The 12,781-nt window shown below is 42.6% G+C and overlaps 1 protein-coding gene across 2 annotated transcripts in view; it reads left to right on the forward strand.

Annotated features, from left to right (window-relative positions):
* Window positions 1–3,245: 3,245 nt before the first annotated feature.
* 140up (RPII140-upstream gene protein) overlaps window positions 3,246–12,781 on the forward strand; it is a 44,801-nt gene continuing 35,265 nt past the window's right edge. The window contains exons 1-3 of one of the 2 annotated variants that reach the window (XM_055069377.2): window positions 3,246–3,637; window positions 5,801–5,988; window positions 10,142–10,230. In XM_055069377.2, coding sequence (XP_054925352.2) covers window positions 5,887–5,988; window positions 10,142–10,230 — 191 coding nt within the window. In that variant the 5' untranslated portion in view covers window positions 3,246–3,637; window positions 5,801–5,886. The remainder of the gene's footprint in view (window positions 3,638–5,800; window positions 5,989–10,141; window positions 10,231–12,781) is intronic. The other variant, XM_050176383.3, reaches the window with a different exon arrangement.

A 12,781-nucleotide genomic window follows, 5' to 3' on the forward strand; every position in this document is an offset into this window, starting at 1 on the left:
TCCAAGAGTGTAAACACAGTTGCACCCTTTGGGGTGTATATTTGCAGCACAACAATAATCGCAATTAGTCTAGTTTGCGTTTCCTTTCTTGAAAACGCTGCACTCGTTACTTTCCTGTCGAGAATGCTCTGTCATGCTGATAACGCGCATGCCGTTTGTGACTTGAAAGTATACCGGGCTCGCAGCATTAAAGAAAGGAAATGCGGACAAGGCAGATGACGATTATCGTTGTGTGCACTCTAAAAACAGTTGCACCCTTTGGGGTGTATATTTGCCACACAACGATAATCGTAATCTGTCTTGTCCGCATTTCCTTTCTTTATCGCGGCGAGGCCGGTACTTTCCAGTAACGAACGGCATGCGCGTTATCAGCATGACATAGCATTTCCGACAGGAAAGTAACGAGCGCAGCGTTTTCAAGAAAAAAAATGCGGGCAAGAGAGATGACGATTATCGTTGTGTGGCAAATATACACTCCAAAGGGGGAAAACTTTTCTTAGAGTGCACTCTTAGGCAAAGTTACACCCTTTGGGGTGTATCGCTGCCACACAACGATAATCGTCATCTGCCTTGCTTGCGTTTCCTTTCTTGAAAACGCCGCGCCCGCTACTTTCCTGTCGGGAACGCATGTCATGCTGATAACGCGCATGCCGTTAGTTACTGGGAAGTAGCGGGCTCGCACCGTTAAAGAAAGGAAATGCGGACAAGAGAGATAACGGTTATTGTTGTGTGGCAAGCTACGACTCAAAAGGTGTAAACTTTTCTTACACTCTTAAAACGGTTGCACCCTTTGTGGTGTATATGTGTCCCACAACAATAATCGTCATCTGCCTTGCTTGCGTTCCCTTTCTTGAAAAATCGGCGCTCGCTACTTTCCTGTCGAGAATGCGGCGTCACCCTGATAACGCGCATGCCGTTCGTGTCTGGAAAGTGCCGGGCTCGCAGCGTTAAAGAAAGGAAACGCAGGCAACACGGATGACGATTATCGTTGTGGGACAAGGTACGCCCCAAAGGGTGTAAATTTTTCTAAGAGTGTAGAGTGTGTGCACTCTTAAACAAATGCGCACCCTTTGGGTCGTATCTTGCCACACAACGATAATCGTCATTTGTCTTGCTTGCGTTTCCTTTCTTGAAAACGCTGCGCTCGCTACTTTCCTGTCAAGAATATGCTCTGTCATGCTGATAACGCGCATGCCGTTCGTGACTTGGAAGTACCGGGCTCGCAGCGTTAACGAAAGGAAACACGGACAAGACAGATGACGATTATTGTTGTGTGACAATTAAGATGCGACCCAAAGGGTGTAATTTTGTTTAAGAGTGTGGTCACGATGATGATGGAGATCAATTTTATGAAGATGTTGAATTAGCGATGAGAAAAGTGCAAACTCAGTATAGTGTAGTAATAGGCGACTTCAGTTCAAAAGTGGGGGAAAGGTAGGCTGGGGAACAAGCAATTGGAAACTATGGCGTCGATTCTAGGAACGCTAGAGGAGAGATGCTGGTAGAATTCGCCGAAAGGAATAAGCTTCGAATAATGAACACCTTTTTCAGGAAGCGTAGCAACAGAAAGTGGACCTGGAAGAGCCCTAATGGTGAAACAAGAAATGGACTTCATACTTTCTGCTGATCCCAGCATAGTGCAGGATGTAGAAGTGATAAGTAGGGTAAAGTTCAGTGATCATAGGTCAGTGAGGGCTAGGATTCACCTCAATTTGAACAGAGAAAGAATAAAATGGGTCAAGAAATAACAGGTCAACTTTACGGCAGTAAGGGTAACAGCAGACAAATTTAGGCTGGTACTTGCAAACAAATATGCAGCCTTAGAAGAGAGAAATGATGATGACATAGAGGTAATGGATGAAACCGTAACGAGGCTATATAGCGTCAGAGGCAGCAATTGAAGTAGGAGGCAAGGCACGAAGGCAACCAGTAGGCAAGCTGTCCCAAGTAACAAAGGACCTAATAAAGAAATGACAAAGAATTAAAGCATCCAACTCAAGAGATAAGAAAGAATTCGCGGAACTGTCAAAACTGATCAACAAAGCGAAAATAAGTGATATTGGAAACTATAACGTGAGAAAGACTGAAGAAGCCGTAAAAAAACGGACGCAGCTTGAGATCAATGAAAAGGAAACTTGACGTAAGACAAACGTAGATGTATGCATTGAAAGATAAGCAGGGTAATATCATCAGCAATCTCGAAGGTATAGTAAAAGCAGCGGAATAATTCTATACTGACCTGTACAGTACCCAGAGGAGTCGGGATACCTCCATTAGAAACAGTAATGAACAGGATACAAAAACTCCTCCTATATCTAGCGATGAGGTGAGAAGGCCGCACATTAAGACGTAGAAAGATTAAGACGCAGAAGACAAAGATAATGATGAATAGCCAGGCAAGGCAACAAGAGTTCAAGATCGCCAGTCAGTCTCTATATACAGTCTGTTAAGGAGTACGTTTACCTAGTTCAACTAATTACAGGGAACCCTGATGGTGAGGAGGAAATTCATAGAAGAATAAAAATGGGTTGGATCACATACGGCAGACATTGTCAGCTCCTGACTGGAAGCTTACCATTGTCATTGAAAAGAAAGGTGTACAATCAGTGCATTTTACCAGTGCTGACATATGGGACAGACACTTGGAGACTGACAAAGAAGCTTGAGAACAATTTAAGGACCGCGCAAAGAGTGATGGAATGAAGATTGCTAGGCATAACGTTAAGAGACAGAAAGAGAACAGTTTGGATCAGAGAGCAAACGATGGACATCAAAAGAAAACAATGGAGATGGGCAGGTCATGTAATGCGCAGGTTTGATAACCGTTGGACCATTAGGGTTACAGAATGGGTACCAAGAGAAGGGAAACGCAGTCGAGGACAGCAGAAGACAAGGTGGAGCGATGAAATTAGGAAATTCGCGGGCGCAGGACAAGCATAGAATAAAGGGGCAAGGGTGATGCAAGGAGAGGCCTTCGTCCTGCAGTGGGCATAAGGTAGGTTCGTAGGCGGACGATGATGATGACGGTGGTTTCGGTTCAGCTCGGAGCGAGCTCCAGAGCCGTTGCTCCGAGCGGCGTCACAGCCAGAACACTAGTCCGTAAATTTTAATACTTACAAAAGCTTGACTTTACAGGTATTACAGCAAAATGTATGGCAATATTTATGTCTATAGTTTTCTAAAAAATTTCTAAAATGAACTAGAACAAATGAGACGTGAAAATAGTAGCATGCCACAGCTCGTCCTATTTAGGCGGCCGTTTGCTAATACCATGTGCCTATGATGTGCCCATGAGGTGCCGGCGGGGTCATGCATAACTTCATGCGTTTTTCGGCACGACTTTTTTCACGGCTACCGAAGAGCGATCTTACGTGCACCACTGTTGGATTTATGCACGAGAACAGCTGTCTTCCGTGATTTGCATTACTGCTGTGTGGACGTTGCCCTGAGGGGTGCTCGCCGATCCCGAGTGTTGTGGTTGAGCAGTCACCGCGATGGAATTCCAAGACGACGCGAAAATTAGCAGCGCTCCCGAGGGCCTCCGGAGCGAGATGTTTCGTCCGGAGGATTTTCGAGAGAGCAGAATTCTGGCGAACGAAACCGGCATGGACCGTCTGAAGGCTATGTTCGATATGAGGTGCGGAGGCGCGCACACCTATATCAAACGAGTGCCCTCTTCGGTTATTACGGGTGTCACACGGGCACTTTTGATCGCGATCAAGCCCGATCCGGATCGAATTTCTCGGTCGTGATTGGCTCCTTTGCGCAAGCTGCGCGACGGCGCCAATCGCAGTCGAGAATTTCCATCCGGATCGGCTTGATCGCGATCAAAGGTGTACGTGTGACACCGGTATTAAACACTTGGTGATGATCATTTACGTGTGCGGGAACCAAGTGAGCTCAAGAATGGATGGATCAGTGACCACAACTCGTTTTGCTGTGTATCGCGCGTTAACTTGATTGGTTTCGTACTTATTGGAACTCCGAATAAGTTTCAAAGTGTACCAACAACCTAAATTTTCAAACCTGCTGTGATTTCATACACTCGACAGCATGAAATCGGAGTCACAAGTTTTCGATGCTCACCATCACAGCTGCACGACTGTCGTCCACGCACTGCGTTTGAATAACCGCTACATGCGAAACGAGGTTCTGGACAGTGCATTTCCGCCTGTAATGCTGATCAGAGCTTCGCACTATAAGATTGAGGTCCGGAACAAACCGGTGCTGAAAGTGTACCCTGTAGGCTTTACATCAATGAAAGTAGTGTATCGAGTTGTACAACAAAATATGAAAACTGTGAATCCGAGGGCTGTAACAAAGTGATGCCTACCTTGAAAAAATTGCAATTACGTGTTAGTCTGCTTGCTTTCTCTAAAACAATCTTGGTGGGCAGTGTTCTGAAAATTAAAAAAAAATATTCATTAAAATATGAGGTTTTGCATGCCAAAACCATGATCTCGTTATGAGGCATGCCGTAGTGGGGGAATCCGTAAATTTGGACCACCTGGGGTTTTTTATATCGTGCACCTAAATCTCAGTACATGGGTGTTTTCCCATTTCGCCCCATCAAAATGCGGCCGCCGTGGCCGGGATTCGATCCCTCGACCGTGGGCTTAGTAGCTCGACGCCATAGCCACTAAGCAACCACGGCGGGTTCTTGAATGTAGCATTGCCACCGCCTTTTTTTAATGTACTATATATGTGCGCTGCAATTTAAAAAGCATCACCAACTTGGCAAAACCTTCATCTTACTATATGCACCGTTTCATACTTGGCAGGCAATGCTGAGGAAGATGTGCAAGTGATGTTGCCAAAGAAGCGTCGCTTTGCGGGTTTGACATTGCATTTTCTTTTTACCTACAACACTTTCTGCGATGTAACTAAGTAATATATTACAACTTCCATGAAATTTGCAGGTGAAAGTTGGAATTGGCTAGTGCAAGATGGGTAAATTGAGATCACTGGCACAAGCCTTCGTCCTGCAGGGGACATGTGGACATAAAAATAGGCTCATGTGATGATGATATCGCAACTACAACTTTTGCACATAAAGTTACTTTGAAGCAAGCATTCTTTATGCACCAATGTGCATCTGGTATGTGACATACAATGTTTATAGTTGCGAGCACAAGCGATGTGCTGTAGCTGTTGGTCACTGAAGTCCTTCACTTCTGGTCACTAGGTTCATACCTGTGACCCTTTCACGCAATAAAGAACATACTTTGCAACATAAAGGGACGAGAACATAACATTACGTTAAAATTACATGATGCATACCCACATCTTTCTTCCGTATGTGACGCACTGTTGCGAATGAGAGCACTGAGAAAAGTCTATACTCGTGGACTACTACCGTCTGCGGTAATTAAGCGAAAGCTTCTGCATGTCTGTTACTGTGCAGAGTAGTCCCACGTAGATTGACAGCGCTCCTGGGTTCTTGGAGCAGATGCCGAAAGACCTTAGCTTCTATGTGCACAGTTGCCAAAACGTGGAAGAGCAAAGGAGAAAAAAAGAAGGTCAGATTTAACACTCTGAGGTGCATTTTGTACTATTTTGCTATTGTAAAAATATGTCTTCTTTTTTTTTCACATCCCCAGGTTAAACTGAAGCAGATGAGAATGAGGAAATATTTTCAGGAGCGCTCTGTGTATGCATGCTTTGCCTCCTTAGCCCTTGCTTCATTGTCGCAGGAAGTTGTCTGCGAGTATAGCCTTTGTAATGTTGCCTTCTGTGTATAAAACAGAGTACAGCATCCCGCTGAAGTGTAAGGGGCTCACGCTGACTTGTTTTTGTGCAGTAATGGCTTTGGACCGGAGCTATCACTGGTGAAGTCGGCAGGTTTATATACTGCGAGCACAGGGGCCCTTATCGGCGGGTGGTACTATGCCAGGACTGCTAGGGACAACTACATACGCAAGAACCAAGGAACTGCCTTCATCAACCCTAAGCAGGCAACGGTGGGTGTACCAGCAGTGCACGTTCCCAGTGAGTGCAGTGACATCGAGCTGATGTATACTTTCGTTGTGCACTGTGAGGATATGGATATTTTTATTTTTATTGCAATAGCAGTTATGTGGGCACTTCAGGTGTGCTGTTGCCAACAAGCTGTCGCAGTATCAACGCGCATGCATGGGACACACATGGAGAGTTAGAAGGTCTTTAGAGACTTGGAGTGGTTTTAATGCGAATAGCGTTCTGGGCAAAGTCGGACCAGTTTTCTTTCCAGATATCTTGATATCCTACCAGAAATGTGAACAAATCCTCAGGATAGCACGGTCAAAAAGTGTCAGCCAATCCTAAAGGTAGTGCAGTTTAAAACGGGGGTCATTCACGTGGGCATGGGCCTCTGGGTATGCCCGGAATTGAAGGTATGCCCGGCAGAAGGCGCAACGTTTCCCGAGAGAAGTGAGAGAGTGGAGCCCGGCTTCACTATGCACCTCATACATGGCACATTTTGGCTAATCGCATAATTGGACGTTCATTATAGACGAGTTCTGGCCAAAGTTCTTTTTTTTCTTCAGTAAAAGTGACGAAGCCAAGTGGACGCACAGTCACGCTCCACTCATCTGGCTCTGCGGGAGCAAAGGCAGCATTCTGGCTTTTGTTGTTGGGTTGTATTACCGTACTTGCTGAGAAGCACCACAGCATATACCATGATTTGGTGCATATACTGGTCTGAGCAGAACGGATAGCAAATGAAAAGCTAAGTTCGTCTACTCATTTCTTTGGGCGCCGACAAGCGTGGATGATTTCCCTTTGGCCCCATCTTGTGCACCATTGAGGTGTGATGCCTGCAACACCACTGCCGGTGCTCCGCATCGCGCCAGCGCTCCAGGACGCCTTCAGTGCGACACTGAACCTTGCTATCACTTTCGGTGCTTTGCCTTCTGGCGAAATTGTCAATTTTAAGATTTAAGATTACCGTCAAGGCCCACATAGGGCATTACAGAAGAGAGTGGGGCAAGCATCTGCAAAAATTATAAGCATTATAAGCAGAAGTACAGCAAGAGCGCATGAATAAAAACACATTACTGCATATATTATTGAAGTGCAGCTATGAATACATCGAGTTCGTTGCTAATGCTATTGAGGTGGACAAACTCTACCATGCTTTCCTTGTCTGAGGGACAATTGAGTAATAAAAACTAGTTGGACTGGTTAAAAAGAAGCGCCTCCTTTGTACCGATGGTCCGTACGAAATGAGAGGTAAAATGGCCCTGAAGAAGTTTACATTTCAGTTCATAATTGAGGTGATAGATTTTAAGAAAAACATTGAAAAAAGGAAGCTTGAGTTGAGCTGAACACGTCCACCAGACATCCCTTGCATAATCGTTTATTCATTTATTAATTTATAACGAATACTCGCAAGGCCAAAGCCATTAAAGAGAGCAGTGGTAAAAGGAAGAAAACACATATATGCACTTTCCATTTCGTCGCCCATTCCGCAACCTGTGGATATCCCGTGCATGTGTGTGAGCAAGCGCGTGGGGACATGCTGGAAAACTTGTGGAAAGCAGCCGTTCCAGGAGGGCTGCTTGTTCCCAGACAAGCAGGCAGCATGCGGTGACCCACCTGGAACAGCTGCTTTCTGCAGCTGCCAACAGGTGGCGACACAAGTTTATGCTAGTGCTGCCTTTGCGACCACCAGCTTCCTCCATAGACTAGACGTCTTCGAATTTTTTTCCCCTTAAAATCCAGGAAAGTAAATGTGCCACATGTTACATTGAGTGACGCAGGCCATAAAATGCAATCTCTGCAATGTTTCGATAAGAACAGAGCAGTGGTAAGCACAAATTTTTTTTTTTTCAATGATTTTAAGTGAAAAACACTTATCCCTGTATACTACCTATTCCAATGGTATAGTAAACTTTCTAGAATGACGCTTATACAGGACAGCTCTGGATGAAGCAGAGAGGCACTTGTTCCTTAGCAAACGCATTTTGTATTCCAATTCTGTATGGTGACGTCCAGTCGTTAAATAAGAATAATTTGCCTCAAGGTGGTCAATGAATTTGTTGTCTTGATTTAGGTAATGAAGTTTTTTATTTGGCCAATCTCATGTCTGTTGCATCTCTTTAATGGAATAGGTTGGGCCTTATTTTACTCTTTGAATTATGGTGCTAAATACTTGTACATATATACAATGTTATGGTATATTCTTATTTTTAACATGTGGTCCATTTTTGTTTATCTTGTTGGATTCTCATTTTATGCGAGCTTCCCTTAATTAAATTTCTGCTTAGGATTGATGAGTATCAGTTCCTCAGACTTCGCTATACCGGGTATCAGTCGCTTTTGCATGATTGAAGGAATTCCCTAAGACCAACCTTACCCGTCTGCCTAGCCCGCAACAAACGTGGCAACACTTAGATGTTAAGCTCCAGAACAACGCTTTCTTGAGTTTCAACTTCAAAGTCTCGCAACTCTTGTTCTTAGGTAAGCAGAGCAGTAAGGTTGGTCTTAGGGAATTCCTTGAATCATGAAAAAGCAACTGATGCCCTGTTTAGCAAAATCTGAGGAATTGATATTTTGCAAATCTTTGCAGAAAATTAAAGAAAGCGTGCATAAAATTAGAACCAAATGAGGTAAACAGAAATGCACTTCATATTTGAAATAAGCACATATCATTATACATACATGTAGAAGCTTTCAGCACCATGACGCGTAGAATATAAGTCAAAAATGTTTTTGGTCAGGCCCAACTTTGACTTGCAGTGCTGTAGATTACACTTGGCTCCTTCAATTGACACAACACTGTACTTGCATCTGATGACATGCTGTTATCTTGGTTCATTACTGTAATTGTGATGGCAAACCAGACAATTGAAAAAAAGTGCTTTCAGTTGTACAAGCTCCTCAGTTGACCAGACATCCAGTTCTTAATGGCATTACATGCATTTATCAAAAAACATAAGTAAGCCTTTTTTATCAGATGTACTTCACATAAACTTTATATTTCACCTTGTTTGGGAATGATAAAATATTCAGCATTTGATTCAGTATTCAATAACCATTAAAAAAGAACATTCCTATTTGATTTGATTTGGAAATCGCACTTTGAATACCCTTAGTCAAAATTGATGTGGCCTTTAACTATGAAATATAACTCCATTGTTACTTTGGGATGTCAAAAACAATCAATCAATCAGTCAGAATCAATCACATTTAGAGAGGCCTGCAGCATCACTGTCATTAGGTTTAGACATGCAAGATCCATCAATGCAGTTCACATTCAATCGTCTTATTGACACTTTAAGGACAAGACAAAAAAAATACTCGAAGCAAATGATTATTTTTATCGAAATGCACAAAATGCATTGAGAATAAAGATATTCAACTAAAAGAAAAAATATATTTTGCTGAAACTTTTTCAACAATAGGGGAAACACCAGGCAGTACGCTGGAAGTGAACTTCACCACAAGCCACCTAAGACTTCGTTTGGAACTTGTGGAGACTGTGCTCGTGGCATGTGAAATGGGGGGCATACATTGAGTGTCCTCTACATTACCGTTGTGATACTACTGCAGCCAGAGATCTTGGATTGGTCTGCTTCCTTTGACCGTGCTCTCAAAAGAAAGTGTGCTGGCTGTGCAAAGACTTCCTCGTCCTCTGTTCCTGCTTTAATCCAACAAAGGATACTTGCTGCCTGCCAGTCAGTGTTGGCTTAGGACGTAGCCAGAAACTCTGTACTTGAAACCGAAACTCAGCAGTGATGGGGATGAATAAACTTTTATTGCCTATGGTGGGAGGTCTCTCTTAGTTGAGGCAGCCTTGGTGTTGAGCTGTCCTCTTAGTTCAGTCCACCAGCTTGTGCTGGCACAGGCAACACAACAGAAATACATTTTTTTCTTGGGGAGTTTCCGACTGGGAGAATCAGCTGACCTGCATCCACCCAGAAACTCGGTGACAAAAATTTTTGTTTGTTCGTAAAGGGTTAAGGTTGTACCATCATTATTGCTCCTCTCCCGTTGCTTCTCATCCTCTTTTCCTTGTATACAAAATTCTCAATTACACTCATCTTTGTTGGTATGCAGGCAAGTTTTTGACTCTGGGTTACGACAATGTGTTACCCTTATAAGCGGGCTCCCTTTTTCTTCTTTAAAATGTAGATGTTTGTGTTCATTTCTTTCTCTAAAGAGGGAGCTCCAAGATGCGATGTTCCTGGCATTCGGCAAGGGCGCCTGGAAACTCGGCTGGAGGATGATGGTCTTTTCAACGATCTACATGTAAGTGAGATGTTATTCTGGAGCTGAGAAAGGCTCACAGCATAACAGCGCAACTTTTTGACAAGGTCAAAACTCAAGTACATACAAGGACAGTTGCTGACTTTCAACTTGGAATTTTTACTGCAAGCAAGGTATACACATTCTGGAATGGAGGCAAACAATTAAGGAATAAGCAAAACGAGCAGCACAGGTTAAATTACCACTAAAAACGTGACTTCGTTTGCAATAAAGGTTCGCTGCTGAAATTCAGCACTTGTCTGCTCTTCAGTTTTTTCTGCATTAAAGTTTCACTTTTGTGATGTGAATTATGCTGAACTATTTAGGCAAATCTTTCACATTGCTGATAATGGTTGCTCTCTGTAGTAATGTTGGCGTTTCATTTTTTTATTCTTGAAGCAAACCTGTTACTGTGACTAGAAGTGCTCACAAATGTTATGTGCCAGTTTTCACGGTTTTCTGAAAAAGATAAATGATTCACAAAGTTTGTACTTTAAGGGAATGTGGCGAATGTTATGGGCAATATGCAGGGAAATTTTGAAGTTGATGTGTCTAATAGAGGTTGATGGAAAACTGCTAAAACATCGTTCTTGGCCCATTTAGAGGCGCTATAAGAAACATTAAAAAAGTTACTTCATATGCCTGGAAGGACCGTAAACTGCACAAAGTTCATATTTTTAGGAAATAGGGGCCACTCTATGCGTGATGTGTGACGTAAGTTTGAAGTGTGTACCTTAAATATGTGCATTCGGAAGTATTACTGAATCTTCATTCAATTTTTATGCTTTATATAAAGCATGTAGTTGCTTTTCCTTGGGCTTTTTGGTGAAATATGTGAAGGACAGTGTTTATATTTTGTTGACGAGGGAAGCAAGTTGTTAGTGATGAGTGTTAAATGTTTAAACAGTGTAGGCTAATTACAGACTTTTTAGAAAGTTACCTATTCAAGTGTTCTACTGTCGTGCCGTCAGTATCCGCTATGTTTCCCAAAGTCCTAGAACAGCTGTGCAAAACACCAATTTCAAATTATGTAAAAATAAGGGAAATGTTAAGTTTATTATGTGACGAAACTCTCATGTTAGGGGCCTAATTACAAACATTGCAAATAATTACTGAACCCTAATTTTTCTTCCTATTTTCATCTATCATACATGGTTCGTAGTTGGTTCCTCTGCTGTTCTTGCCTAAAGATTAAACTAGGCGCATTATTTACTGTAGACAAAAGTAAGTGACATGTTATGGCTAATGTGTAGAAAAAAAATGAGGAGTGTACGGGTTTATTGAAGTTTTTTGCAATACGTATGAAAGTGCTGCAAAGTGTCATCAGTGTATTTTAGAAGCGGCACGAAATTGAACACGCTGCCATGGCATAACTACAAGTTTTAACAATATCACATTTAGCGAACATGAGGAGAACACTTGGACAAATTTATGTTCTAAGTGAAATGGATGTGGATAGAGTACAGCTTTTGCAAAATATTCCTTTAGTAAGTGCTCAAAAGTATTATATGATGATGTTATGCTATGTTCCTCAGTGTCCTGAAGGAATTTTACCTTACATGAACTTCACGTTTGGCAAAAACAGGGCATGTTGTGGATTGTGTGTAGGCAAAATTCAAACTTTTAGGGGTAATTATGGCCTGTGAAATAAGTTACATATTTGGCACTCCTAAGCATATATAATTCAATTTTACGACCGGCGCAAAATGTTGCATGCAGCTCTGACATAACTACAAATGACGCAAAAATCACATTTAGTGAAAATGGGGGACACCTATGGCAAATCTCTCTGCATAGTTTAATGCACGTAGATCAAACACTGTCCTTGCAAAACAATTTCTTAATCAAGTGTTACAAGGTTTGTTACTTCTGTTATCGGCAGTATTTCGTGCAGTCCTTAAACAACTGTAGTAGACACCAACTTTGAATTCAATAAACATGGGTGGAATGTCTAGTTTAATGCGTTCTGAAACTTTCATGTACTTGGCATAATTTGAAGTGTTGCAAATAATTACTCAACTCTATCTTTTCCTGTTTTCATGTCTTATAAGGGGATGCCTGTTGGTTAAAGGATATTTCTAGAACCCGTGCTACATCTAGCTTTGAGCAGGCCTATTTCGATTCATCTTTTCGAAGCATATCTGTTTCGATTCCTGCTCAGGCGTCACAAATTATGCCGCGAAACATTTCACCATGGACACTGTCCCCACGGGAAATCGTGCCATATATACCTGGAATCAGTGCGAAAAAGAAAATGCCTCAAGCAGCGACTTATCAGATAGCTTTGAAATATATGCACGAAGAATACGCAGCCGCAACGCACATTTTCACAGATGGCTCTACAACTCCACATCGTTCATCGTGCGGACTTTTTGTTCCCTCTACAGGGCAACGATTCTTGCGAGCGACATCATCTACTTCAGCGGAGCTATATGGCATTAAGGAGGCCCTTGTGTATGTATTTCGACAGCAGCCGCCAAAGACATGGGTGATTTTCACGGATTCAAAAGCAGCTCTACAAAGTATGTGGAACAGGCACAAGCGTTGCAATAAT

This window comes from Dermacentor andersoni, chromosome 9, assembly GCF_023375885.2.
Source record: "Dermacentor andersoni chromosome 9, qqDerAnde1_hic_scaffold, whole genome shotgun sequence".
NCBI classification, from domain to species: Eukaryota; Metazoa; Arthropoda; class Arachnida; order Ixodida; family Ixodidae; genus Dermacentor; species Dermacentor andersoni.